The sequence below is a fragment of the Sapajus apella genome, unplaced genomic scaffold, assembly GCF_009761245.1.
Source record: "Sapajus apella isolate SASKATOON/1434 unplaced genomic scaffold, GSC_monkey_1.0 scaffold35, whole genome shotgun sequence".
In the NCBI taxonomy this organism is placed as follows: Eukaryota; Metazoa; Chordata; class Mammalia; order Primates; family Cebidae; genus Sapajus; species Sapajus apella.
Window position 1 is genome coordinate 6,829,540 of NW_022436975.1, and position 13,794 is coordinate 6,843,333.

General features: G+C 37.4%; 1 protein-coding gene across 1 annotated transcript in view; it reads left to right on the forward strand.

The window, feature by feature from the left end:
* The window catches only part of RP1 (RP1 axonemal microtubule associated), a 310,814-nt gene that overhangs the window by 121,782 nt on the left and 175,238 nt on the right, over positions 1–13,794 (forward strand). Inside the window, exons 14-15 of the mRNA XM_032296101.1 lie at positions 11,403–11,506; positions 13,451–13,627. Of these exons, the coding sequence (XP_032151992.1) occupies positions 11,403–11,506; positions 13,451–13,627 (281 nt within the window). The remainder of the gene's footprint in view (positions 1–11,402; positions 11,507–13,450; positions 13,628–13,794) is intronic.

Below are 13,794 nucleotides of genomic sequence, written 5' to 3' on the forward strand. Positions count from 1 at the left end.
AAGCAGCAATCACCATCTGCTAGCATGTGAACCTCTGTGTAGATCAAACTAACTGGTAGATGATGCAAATAAAGAAACTTTTTACCCTTCAGTGTTTCTAGCATCTTAATATGCTAGTCCTGCCATATACAAAGCAGAATGAGCAGTTCTAAAAATGGCAGGTGGAGGATAATATGAGTAATTTTCCTCAGTGTAACTGACATTTTTGCAACAGGAGGTCTTTTATGTGTGATAATTACTTGCAGGATTATTTCCTGATGTTATGCTCAGTGTCCCATAAATTCACACTAATGAATCAGTTTTCACATGCCTGGAAAGTATTTTGATGAACAATGCTGACCTGTAGACATCTTTTCAAGAAAATATTTTAAGAATATCTGCCCGAGATATTTTGACTTACAATTTTTCCTCCACAAAACAATGTGTTCTTTTTTTGCCACCATGAGCCAATCTTTCTATTTAGTTACTCAGCTGGTTGTGAATTTAGTTTTTTCTGTACTTAGAGTATTAGAATGCTGATATCTCTGAGTGTTGCTGAACTATTTCTTGGTAATACTAGGCCTAAAAGTAGACACACAGCATGAGAAGTTCTTTGAAATGCCACAGGGAACTTCATTTTATGATAATAAACTCTTTAGTTATTAAAAACAATATGTAACAACATTGGCAATGGCAGTCACAAGTCTTCTTGTCTCCATTGTGGGATCTTATAACTAAAAGGAAGAACTAGACAACCAAAGCGATTCAGTTTTTAACACTGAACCCTTGATGGCTAATTTTATGTCAGGGCCAGTTTCACAAACTTTATATCTTCTGAAATTTCAATATATTTACTGTAAAATACCGATTCATATAGTTCTGGTTTTTGGAATTTTTAGCCTTTTTGCACTGGTTTTTCTCATCTTCGTGGATTTATCTACCTTTGGTTTTTGATGTTGGTGACCTTTGGGTAGGGTTTCTATGTGAACGCCCTTTTTGTTGATGCAATTCCTTTCTGTTTGTTAGCTCTCCTTCTAACAGTCAGTCCTCTCTGCTGCAGATCTGCTGGAGTTTGCTGGAGGTCCACTCCAGACCCTGTTTGCCCAGGTATCACCAGCAGAGGCTACAGAACAGCAAAGATTGCTGCCTGATCCTTCCTCTGCCATCTGTCCCAGAGGGGCACCCACCAGATGTCAGCTGGAGCTCTCCCATATGAGATGTCTGTTGACCCCTGCTGGAGGTGTGTCCTAGTCAGGAGGCAAGGGGGTCAGGGACCTACTTGAGGAGGCAGTCTATCCCTTAGCAGAGTTTGAGTGCTGTGCTGGGAGATCCACTGCTCTCATCAGGGCTGGCAGGCTCAGGAACATTTAAGGCTGCTGAAGCTGCACCCATAGCTGCCCTTCTCCCAGGTGCTCTGTCCAGGGAGGTGGGAGTTTTATCCATAAGACCATGACTGAGGCTGCTGCCTTTCTTTCAGAGATGTCCCACCCAGAGAGGAGGAATTTAGAGAGGTAGTCTGGCTATAGCGGCTTTGCTGAGATGCAGTGGGTTCTGTACCCAGTTTGCACTTCCCGGTTTTGTTTACACTGTGAGGGGAAAACCAACTACTCAAGCCTCAGTAATGGTGGACACCCCTCCCCCCCATCTGATAATTGCATTTTTCAATATGGAGGTTTTAAAATATCTCACAAATTACTTAGTACTGCCCTTTTCAAAGGGTAGAACCTAATTCCTCTCTCTTAGCATGAGCTGAATTTAGGGGCTGCCTTCTATAAAATGGAATGTGGTGTAAATAACTGTGTACGACTTTCAAGAGTATATTATAAAATTACAGTTCCCTGCTGGCACTCTCTCAGATCACTCGCTCTGGGGAAGCCAGCTGCCATGTCATAAGGACATTCAAGCAGCCCTGTGGAGAGGCTGACATGGCAAGGAATAAAAGCTGCTTGCCATTAGCCCTTTGAGTGAGTCATCTTGCAAGAGGGTCCTCCAGCTCCAGACAAGCCTTTAGATATCTGCAGCCCCAACCAACAACGTGATTTATAAAGAGCCACTCAAGTAAGTTGCTCCTAGATTTTTGACCTGTAGAAATTGTAAGAAATAAATGTTTTATACTGGGAAGTTTAAGAGTAATATTTTACACAGCATTGGCTTGCTAACTATACCAGTCCATAAACTGTTCTACGAGGTACTTGCTTATAATATTTTACTACTCTGGGTACTAGGAGGGGCTCCATTTTCCTTTCTTCCTTTCTTTGTTTCTTTTTTTTTTTTTTTTCGATACAGGGTCTCACTCTGTTGCTCAGTCTGGAGTGCAGTGGCACAATTTCAGCTCACTGCAACCTCCACTTCCCTGGTTGAGGCAATTCTCTTGCCTCAACCTCCAGAGTAGCTGAGATTACAGGCACCTGCCACCACAACCAGCTAATTTTTGTATTTTTAGTAGAGATGAGGTTTCACCATTTTGGCCAGGCCGGTCTCAAACCCCTGACCTCAAGTGATCCACCCGCCTCAGCCTCCCCCAGTGTTAGGATTATAGGCGTGAGCCACTGCACCCAGCCTCCACCTTCTTTTCACACTAAGTTATAGCTAGGAATAGAAAAAGCTATATCATTCTAATCTCTAATTGTAATCCTCATTTTTATTTTTTTGTTATGTTGCCATTTAACTTCTATGTTCTGCAGTGGAAAGTCCTGAATATTCAGTGTTAATATTGATGCCTATTTAATGATGGATGCATTTTAAAAAATATTCATTGTAGAAGGCATTGCAAGGATTAGGAAAAAAATATTTCTAATATAAAAATAATTACACCCTTTCACGATAAGAACAGTCAAAAAACTAGGAATGGAAGGGAGTTTCTTCTACATGGTAAAGAATATTTATGAAAAACCCACAGCTAACATAATCAGTGGTTAAAGACTGAAAGCTTTCCCTGCTGGGCTCAGAAAACAAAATTCTGAAATATGGTGCTTTGACATGCTGTACTAAAGAAGTAGCCTCAATGTCTCTCTGACCCACCCCCAATCCTCTGTCTCTCCCAGTGCATAGAATGAGGCTATTCTCTGAAGTTTCCTTTTCTACCTAGAACCTGGACCCCAGAGAGGAACACAATTGCCTCAATTCCTTCTCTGAAATTTCATCAACCAAAGAAGATTAAAACTCATATCATGAATAAAGAGACTGAAAATTTAACACCATGACAGCTCAGATGAACTTTGAACTTTGTCCCAACTATTAATAATATTTGTCCTCTGGTCTGATCTCATTCAGTTTCCAAAAAGAATCATTCATAAGATAATGTCTGCCTCCAGGTCCATTCATTTCCTCCCCACAATCGTTACTGCTACTCCCCCATTTAGCCTTCCCCCATGAAGCATCTTTACCCCCCTGGTTTTTGGGTGGTATGTACATTAAAATAAATTTGTCTTTTTTTCCTATTAATCTGCATTTTGTCAGTTCATTTTCAGTGAACCTTCAGAAGGTAAAGGGGGAAGTTTTTCTTCTTTGCTTCTATACCCCTAATTAAAAAACAAGATGAGGATGTCTGTTTTTGCCACCTCTATTAACATTTTACTGGAAGTTCCAGGTAGAACAGTTAGGTAAGAAACAGAAATAAAAGGCATCAAAATCAAAAAAGAAGAAGTAAAACTGTAGATGACATGATATAATATAAGAAGATCCTAAAGGATCCACACAAAAATATTACACCCAATATATAAAGTCATAAAGATTGTAGCATACAAGATCAACACACAAAAATTATTTGTATTCTTGTGCAGTGGCAATGAACAATTGAAAAATGAATTTAGGAGAATTATTTATAATAGCATTAAAATCTTGGGAATAAATTCAAGAAATGCAAGTCTTTATATACTGAAAGCTGCTAACCATTTCTGAAAGAATGAAGACCTACATAGATGGAGAGATAACCCCTGGATGTAAATTGGAAATCTTAAATTCCTCCAAATAATCTACAGATTAATTGCAATCGCTATCATTTTTTTTTTTTTTTGAGACAGCACTCACTGCAACCTCTGCTTCCCAGGTTCAAGCAATTTTCCTGCCTCAGCCTCCAGAGTAACTGGGACCACAGGTGTATACCACCACACCTGGCCAATTTTTTTGTATTTTTAGTAGAGACAGGTTTCACCATGTTGGCCAGGCTGGTCTCAAACTCCTGCCATCATGTCATCTACTTGCTTCAGCCTCCCTAAGTGCTGGGATTACAGGCATGAGGTACCATGTCCAGCCTGCAATTGCTATCAAAATCATAATACCCTTTTCTGCAGAAATGGAAAAGCTAATCATAAATTTCACATGGAATTTCGAGGTTCCTTGAATAACCAAAACAATATTGAAGAAGAACTAAGTTGACAGACTCATGTTTCCTCATTTTAAAAAGGAAACTAGATGGCCCACCCATGCATAGGCAGTGTTGAGCAACTTCAGGGTCCCCTTTGGTGACTGTCCCTTACCAGTGATAGGCAGCATAAGAGGAGGGCCCTCTGGGAGGGTGCCATCCCTTTAGGGATGCCAACCTAAAGCGTAGATGATAAGAAACAATATAGAGGGTTTGTTCGGTCCAAGGTTGAGGACGGCAGCTCAGGACACATTTCACACTTCAAGGTTGCCTTTGGAGAGTGCTCCGGAAAACAAAAGAGGGCTGATTACAAAAGTTGTTCCTCAGGAATTCTCATAGGTTTACAGAAATAGCATTGGTTAGTGATTGGTTGTACATTGTTGAACTATAGGGTGTATGACATTTTATGTGTCCTTGGTGTCAGTCTAGAGCCTGCATAGCAAGTGGTCTCAAGAGGTAATGACTTATCTGAAGGGGAAGTGAGATGTGACTGCTGTTAGATTTTAAATGCCTCTCTGGGCCTGATAATTTAAAGGGACTATCATTCCTCAAATGAAAAGTTTTTTCCATTCTTGGGGCCTAAGTTGGCATACCTAGCTCCTTCTTTCAAAGTCAATTATAAGGTTAAAGAGGATGTCAAATCTCTTTATACATATTGCCAGCCTCTTCCCAGAAGTTACACCAGTTTCACTGTTGTCAGTGGTGCATGAGTCCTAGACTCACTACACGCTTGCCACTAAAATAGAAATAATAACAAACATATACTTTAAACTTGTAAATGTACAGTTCACACTTATTTAAATTTGTAAAGTGAGACTAAGGTTTCTTTTTGCATAACTAGTTAATGGGGCTGTATACCCACTTTTGCTTGTGACTTTTCCATCTACTTGGCATCCCCTTTCACTCCCAGTGGTGCCCTGACAATCAGTTATACAGTCACCATAACTCTAATACATACTTTTTAGATTTCCAGTTCCAGTTTCAGCTAAAGTGAAGTCACAATTTAAAGAGAATTATTTCGTAGGAGATATAACTTCTTAAATTTTCTCAGCAACTTTCAAGACAAACTTTTCTGAATTTTAAAAATTACTGCTTCAGTAAATAATTTATATGGTATATTGAAGAGGGTTACCACTTTTCCCTTTGGCTCCACTTGAAAAATGTTATTGTGCTGATTGTTCTCTAATTACCTTTGAATAGATAAAAATATAGTCAGTTTCAGCACCTGCCACCTGTGGAGATTTTCTTTGGTCTCCTTACCTATCTCCTTGGTACTAATGGAATTCCAGTTCCTCTTTGAGATCATGGCTAATAGTTAATCTACACAGTTTTACGCCCTATTTCTAGTGAATATCTGGTGGTGATTAGCTGCAGTTCTTATTTCTGTCTGGTTCTCTGTACTTGGTTCTAATTAAGAATCTGAAAAAAACTTTATTAGTATATAACACTAACTATACACTGCCCAGCTCTTACCACATCTTAACTATACAAACTATACACTCCCCTTTTCCATCGCCCAGCTCTTACCACATCTTAACTATACTTCTCTGAAATCAAACCCCTCTATTTTCTGAGCAGACTTTGAAAGACCTTCTTTGTTTTAGATTGGAAATGAACAGCCTCTAGATTGGGTGCTGTCCGGTTCAGCCCGCTTTACTGAGAACTTCAATCCCTAAATACAGAAGGAAGCATTGGGGAAAGGAGATGTCAGGGGAGAAGAGGATTCTGGATGTCCTGGAAATACATGTACCTATTGATAGTAGGGGAATGGTTGCTGATTTTTCCCTGGGATATATACTGTAAGTCTGTGACTTAAGTATATAGTACGAAGTCTAACACCTTTACTGAGCTGCAGCAAATCGGGGCTATTTGTATTGAATTGCTAAATTATTCAATTCAGAATCTTGCAAGAGATCTAACATCAATTTCAAGTGTTGTTCTGCATGTGGCTGCAACAAGGAGTGTTAAATCTTATGTTCTATTCTAGAAGCTGTAAAACAAGTTTTAAACATTTTACCCCACCACTACAACCATAATCATCTCATGTTAAAAGTAGTCAGCTAGCAACCCAAAGCTGTCAACGGCTTTGGGTTCGGTAATTTAAACCTTTAGTCTTCTGTGGCTACTCCACCTACTACAGAAGGCTCTGGGAGAGAAGTTGCATGTCTAAAGGCAGCTTCCTTTATCCCCTCCTGGGGTGAGAGATAGCCATGAATGGATTTGAAGTAGAGTAGAAACACTTTGGCAGCTAAGTGGAGGCCAGATTTGAGGCATGAGGAAGATTAGAAAACGAAAGACCAGTCAGTAGGCTTTTGTAATATGTCAAGCAAAAGGTGACGAGGACTTGGAGAACTACAGTGGGAGTATTGATAGAGAAGAAAGAAAAATTGGAAGAATTTCTAGCAAGCCAAATTGGTGGGATTCGGTGATACATTGGAAAAGGAATGTTAACGGAAAAGGATTACTCTTAGGTTTCTGCTGTGGGTAATTGACTCGTTGATTGAGTCACCAACTGAAGTAACAAATGTAGGATTTAGAAGGATTAGATTTTGAAGCTAGGGATGTGTGGAAAATTTTGAGTTCTAGTTTGTGTGTACCAGGTTTGAAGTGTTAATGAAACATCCAGTCGTTTATATTCAAGGGTATATGAGCCTGATGTTGAGGGAGAGATGAGTGGTGGAGTTACAGGTTAAGGATTTCTCAATTTATAGATTATTAAAGTAGACTTCCCAGGGAGCGAGAACAAGAGAAGTAAGAATGGTAGTCACTTAAAGATAGAACCCTAGGGACACCTTTGAGTGAGGAGCATGTAGGGGCCAAGGGAAAACTTCCCCTTTGCCCTGTGAAGATTCACTAAAAATCACTGATAAAATGCAGATTAATAGGAGAAAAAGCATACAAGTATTTTATACTTACATACAAGTAATTTAAACCTTTAGTCTTCTTTGGCTACTCTGCCTACTACAAAAGGCTCTGGGAGAGAAGTGGCATGTATAAAGGCAGCTTCCTTTATTCTCTCCTGAGTGAGAGATAGCCATGAATGGATTTGAAGTAGAGTAGAAACGCTTTGGCAGCTAAGTGATGGCCAGATTTGAGGCATGTGGAGGAAGGCATGTGGAGATTAAAAGGCATGCAAGTATTAATAGGGTAAAAAGCATACAAGTTTTATATGACACAAGAGCCTTCAGAATGAAGACCCAGAGATACAGGGGAAATTCTCAATTTTTTTTGCTTATATTTAATAAAGTATGGACAGCCACGTAAAAATAAGACTGGACGAAAAAGGTGTAAACCAACGCTAATAGACTGAGTGGGGAAACCCAGCAAGGCCTGTCTGTCTAGACTCTTCTGGGCCTCTCTGTACTGCATTTCTTCCTTCTGGGTGTGGGACAGGATCCTCTCTGGAATGGGGGTCTTATGACCTACAATCAAACAAAGTAGGTCAGATTGCTTCTTCATCGATGGTTTTTCCACAGAAAGGCAGGGAGAATGTTAGATAAATATTTTTAGGTTTCATGACTGGCTCTGGGGAGATGGGGCTCTGGTCTCTATGACCTGCCTTGGAGAAGAGAGATTCTAGTTTCTGTGGCTAGCCTCCAGGGAGAATGAGGGCCCAGGTGAAGGTCAGAAAAAACTTTTGTTTTGGAACCCTACAATAGAATAAAGAATGAGGTGGGAGGGAGACCAAGAAGGAAGTTAGTGAGGTGGGAGATTGTGTAGTTTCAAACGGCATCCACAAGTTCAAACATAGTCCAGAGGCAAAGTGAAATAAGAATTGAAATGCTTCTGTTGGATTTGGCCAATTCAAATTTATTTTGGTGAATGTGACTAGATCCAATGGATGTTAGTATTAGCTGGGAACTTTAAGATAATGTCGGCTTAACCCTTATTTTTAAAGATTAGAATATTTTAGAGATAAGAACTTTGAGAATTTTTATCTAGGTTGTAACTAAAAATATTCCTTGCACATAGGTGCTCAATAAATGATGATTGAATGAATGATTGAATTCTTTATTGGCAGAGCCAGAGCTAGAAATCATACATCAAGATTCATGTTGTAGGGAAAGTTTCTTCTCTACTTAGGTTTGAATAGTGGGAGCCTGAGAAATAACTGACAATAGACATGTATCAGGAGAAAAGGTTTATTTATATGTGCACACCATATGTAAGGTGGAAGTACTTACTAATGAGAAACTTACTGAATAGTTAGAGGTAAAGGTTTATGTACCAAGTTCATAACAGAAAAGGAAGGGTGTTTATGGCTTCAGTGGGAAAGTGTGGAACGTTTTATTGGACTTCCAATAAATCGGGGGTCAATGGCACCTGAATTTTCACGAAGCGGGTGAATACAGCTGTAGTTCCTGGAATATCTGGCTAAGTATAGATAATGTTTCTTTCTGTTGCTGCTGATTACTCAGATGTTTTCAACTTAATTTTAATATCTTCATTCACATGGTAGTGCTCTTTCCCTTATTATTTTCCTCCAAACTGTGCTCCATAGAATACCAGAGGTCCACAGAAGTATTTTAGAGTTCTTTAAAAATGGTATATTTTTCCTCCATTGACAAGTTTTAAATCCTGAAGATCTCATTTGTCATGCCAACTTGATTATAATTTTACTGGAAAATATTCTATATCTACATATATTTTTCATTAAAACTCACTAAATGAAGCTTCCAGATTCAAAGACATTCTGTATTGTTTTATGATTCTTAAAATAGGGACCCTTAATTTTATTTTTCTCAGCAGTAAGAATTCATTTATTCAACAAATATTTATAAAACACTTAACTGTTGATGAGACCGTCTTAGGCATGGGACTAACAGCAATGACAGTAAGATAAATAACCATCTCTCTCTTTTTAAAAATGTCTCCACTTTCTTTTCTTTTTTAATTTTATTTATTTATTTATTTTCAAATTATACTAAGTTCTGGGTTGCATATGTGGAATGTTCGGGTTTGTTACATAGGTATACACGTGCCATGGTGGTTTGCTGCACCTATCAACCATCATCTACATTAGGTATTTCTCCTGATGCTGTCCCTCCTCTATCCCTCAAACCCCCAACATGTCTCATGTGTGATGTTCCCCTACCTGTGTCTATGTGTTCTCATTGTTCAACTCCCACTTATGAGTGAACATGAGGTATTTGGTTTTCTGTTCCTGTGTTAGTTTGCTGAGAATTATGGTTTCGGGCTTCATCCATGTCCCTGCAAAGGACATGAACTCATTCCTTTTCATGGCTGCATAGTATTCCATGGTATATATGTGCCACATTTTCTTCATCCAGTTTATCACTGATGGGCATTTGGGTTGGTTCCAAGTTTTTGCTAAATAGCCATCTCTTCATAGAACTTGCAATTGATATTCTTGATAAACTTTAAATAATTTTTCATAACAAAATATATAAAATTTTATGATTTTAATTATTGAGTTCTTACTGGAAAAGATAAAATAATACCTTTATAGTTTTATGAATATAGATTCTGGTATTTATGAAATCATTAGAACAAAAGGAAGATTAAATTAAACCATGAAAATTATTCTTAAGATGTTTTAAGGGACACGCTTAGTTTTCAGATTCTTTCATTGTTAACTCATTAGTTCGCACAATTAATGAATGATCTGAACACATCATTTGAGAATTCTTGCCTTGATTTTATTGATGAAGAAATTGACAGAGAGAACCACAGTGCTTTGTCTAAGGTTATCTAATGAGTTGTGTCAGACTCAAATTCAGAATTCCCAGCTCTTGTTTCTTTCCTTATTTCAGTAACACCCTAACCCCCAGGATTATTTGTAAGTACTTGTCAATATGGTTTAATTTTATGAGATTCTAATTCTTAAGATCTCATTAAGATGCATTTTATTATGTAGACAAAAATAAATTTGAAATTAATAAGGCAGGAAACTTTCCATTTGGAGTGGTCTATTGAACTGTCTTTCATTTTTAGAAATACGACTTCAAATGAATATAAAATTAAATAAATATATAGTAAAATCCTTTAAAAAATTGAAATTCTGTAGTTAGCCTTTGCATCAGACCTTATTCTTTTTTTTTTTTTTTTTTTTTTGAGATGGAGTCCTGCTTTGTCAGGCTGGAGTGAGTGCAGTGGCGTGATCTTCGCTCACTGTAACCTCTGCCTCCTGTGTTCAAGTGATTCCCCTGCCTCAGCCTCCCGAGTAGCTAGGACTACAGGCACACGCCACCATGCCTGGCTAATTTTTTTGTATTTTAGTAGAGACGGGGTTTCACTGTATTGGCCAGGATGGTCTCTATCTCCTGACCTTGTGATCTGCCTACCTTGGCCTCCCAAAGTGCTGGGATTACAGGTGTGAGCCACCACGCCCTGCCCAGATCTTATTCCTAACTAAAAGTATTTGCCTGTGTGGCTAATTGGAATAGAACTGTAAAGGTAGAATTAATTAATTGCATTTACCAATGCTAGATGAATATACACATATCATAAAGCAGGTAATTAAATAATTCCATGCTAAAAATTGGGATTGGGACTACAAATTGCCCAATAACTACCATAATCCTCCTTCATTTGGTAAATATTGACTAAACTCAAAATTTTGAATTGATACAAAATGAACTACGCTGACAATAGTAAGAAATAAAGGATTGGTTCATTTTAGAAAATCTAACTGTTATGAAATCATTTTATAAATATGTAATTTACATTACATGTTATGTGTTTGATATAAATATTTTATATATTAGTATATTGTATATGTATGTCAATATGGTTGTGTATATATACACACGTACTCAAATACATACAACACACAGAGTAGAAATGAAATGGGTCATGGATCAAGGAATCACCAATATTTAAAATAATTTCATTCACATACATATGAGAAAAGTGTATACATCATACTATGAATTTTTACAAAATGAACATACTATGGAGAGGCATTTTACCTTTGACTGAAAACATTTAATTGAGAAACATAAAATATATTATTAAGAGATGTCCATATATAATATATTGAATAAAAAATGTTTTAAAAGCACAAATTACTTTCTAATACTTAAAAAATGTTTTCCAGGTGTCTTTGATGTTATTTTCAACAAAGGAAATATATGCATTTTCCAAAGTCATGAGATGAGGCATCTTTCTCTTGCTCTTGACAATGGCATTGTCACTGGAATGGTGTGTAGTAAATTTTTCATTTTGTCATGTATCAATATTATTGTGTCCATATGTATTTCTGTATAAGATATATTTATAAGATTACCATTTCCTTTTGGCTTGTACTAGCACTTTTTTTCATTATTCTGTTTTGTTTCACTAATTGTTGAGGTTGTGATGCATAAATGGTTCTAAATTTCAGCAATTGGAATTTAGACAAGAAAAAGTCGACCAATTCTCTGATAACATGCAAAATTTTAATGAGCTTTCAAAAGGAGACTAACTTCTCAATGGCCCTTTTAGGGACCATATTGTTGGGGAAAAACAGTAATTTTATATAATTATGCTTTGTATTGCTTGATTTCGATATGAAAAGTGTATTTAATATATAAAGCTGTTTTACATGCATGTTACTTATTTTTAAAAATAATAGAGCATAGGATAACTTTAATGCACTAAGTACTTAATATATATTATAATATTTCATTCTTAAATCTACTAGATGAGAGAATCCATTATCATTTGTATTTAACAGAAGAGGAACACAAAGAATTGGAAGGATTAAGTGAGTTGCACAGAGTCACAAGCTAGTAAGTGTGGAAGTAGGAATTTAACATAGGCAATCTGACACTAACAGTTATGCTACAGCTTCCTCATATAATGCTATACAATTATTTTATTTTATTTTATTTTTGAGACAAGGTCTTGCTCTTGCTCTCTTACCCAGGCTGGAGGGCAGTTGACATGAACAGAGCTCATTGCAGCCTCGAATTCCTGGGCTCAAGCATTCTTCCCGCCTCAGCCTTCCAATGCACTGGTATTACAGGCTGATTTCAACTCATGGGTTGTTACTTAACTGAAGGGAAAATAATTCTTATTGAAAAAAAAACCCACCTTGTGTAATTTGTATGCCTGAAATTCTGACTTAAGTGATCAATCAGTTAGCCTTCTCCATGAAACATTTTCTTCTCTGCTGTGGACTTTGAATGGTACCCTACATTGTAGTTCATAGCACATTCTGATCAGCATGGAGCCTGGTCATAGTAAATGCTTGAGAAATATGAATGTGGATGTGGAATCTATTCCATTGAATTAAGAGTTGAAGAAATATCTCATTACTGTATTTTTAAAAAATAAAATTAAGGCTACCTTAAAGCCCTTATTCCACTAGGTTGTACCAGTTTGATGGGAGATTTTATTTTAGTTACTAAGGAACTCACCTTGTTTCAAAGAAGATTTCCGCTGGTATGGGCCTCAGAATATCTGGTGATAGCTGTCATAGCTTTGAACCACACTGGTCACTAAGATGTACCTGATCAAGTGTCAGATGGTTTCTTGCAGATCAGTAATTCTGCCTCCTCCCTGCCATACTTGGGCAATGGAACTTTGTAGTTCATAGACTTAGTGTTTTGTATCTAGCCATTCAAGAGGCACCAATGAGCTTTCTTCTTCAGGCCCTACTATCTCCCTGGGGAACAAGAGGGAGATGGGGTAGGACCTAAAACACTGCCCTGAACAGTAGTCATGTCTCCCTGTAGCATAATCACCTCAATTTGTTTTATTTTTGAAAGCAAAATTTAGGTATGAGATAGAATGTCTATGGATTTCAGTTTCTAGTCCCAAATACTCTTAAATTAGGAGGACACAAATGAGGAAATGAAAAATAAACAAAGGTAAGATACATATTAACATCTTATTAAATTGTCCCGCCAATCAAGTTATTTTTCCAACATTATTCCATGGATTCCGAGAGATCAAGAGAAGGAATTCCTTGGAGCAAGTCACTGTAAATAAGGCTGGGGAATAAAACCTATTGAATTACAAAATAATCAGATTTTATAAATAGTACAAAGTTTCTGTAAAATGAAGTAGACACCTGTATATGTATATAATGCGATTACATTTTAAACATTTTTTTTCTCTTGCTAATTTAGAGGGCTTTGTTGTTTTTGTTTTTCCTTTTAGGTTAGTGGTGAGGCCACTACTGAGCTGCGGGTGCTTTATCAGACCAACCGCTGTGCACTTCTTGAGTCTGCACTGGTTCCTGGTCACACAGTTGCTTTTGATCGTCATGGCAAAATAGCTGATGAATCATCAACAGGCTATGCAAACCTTTCAAAGGAATTTGTGATTTTTGTCAAGGTAAAATGGGGAAGTTATTAAAGTTTATATTGCTAAATCCCAACTTTCTTTTGCCCTATTGAGGAAAAATCTTAAATTTAGTCATAATGCAGTAATCGAATCACTTCCCACTAGGTGGCATTAGTGCCTCTTTCCGTTCTGTTTGCCAGACTTGGAAAGGCAATAGA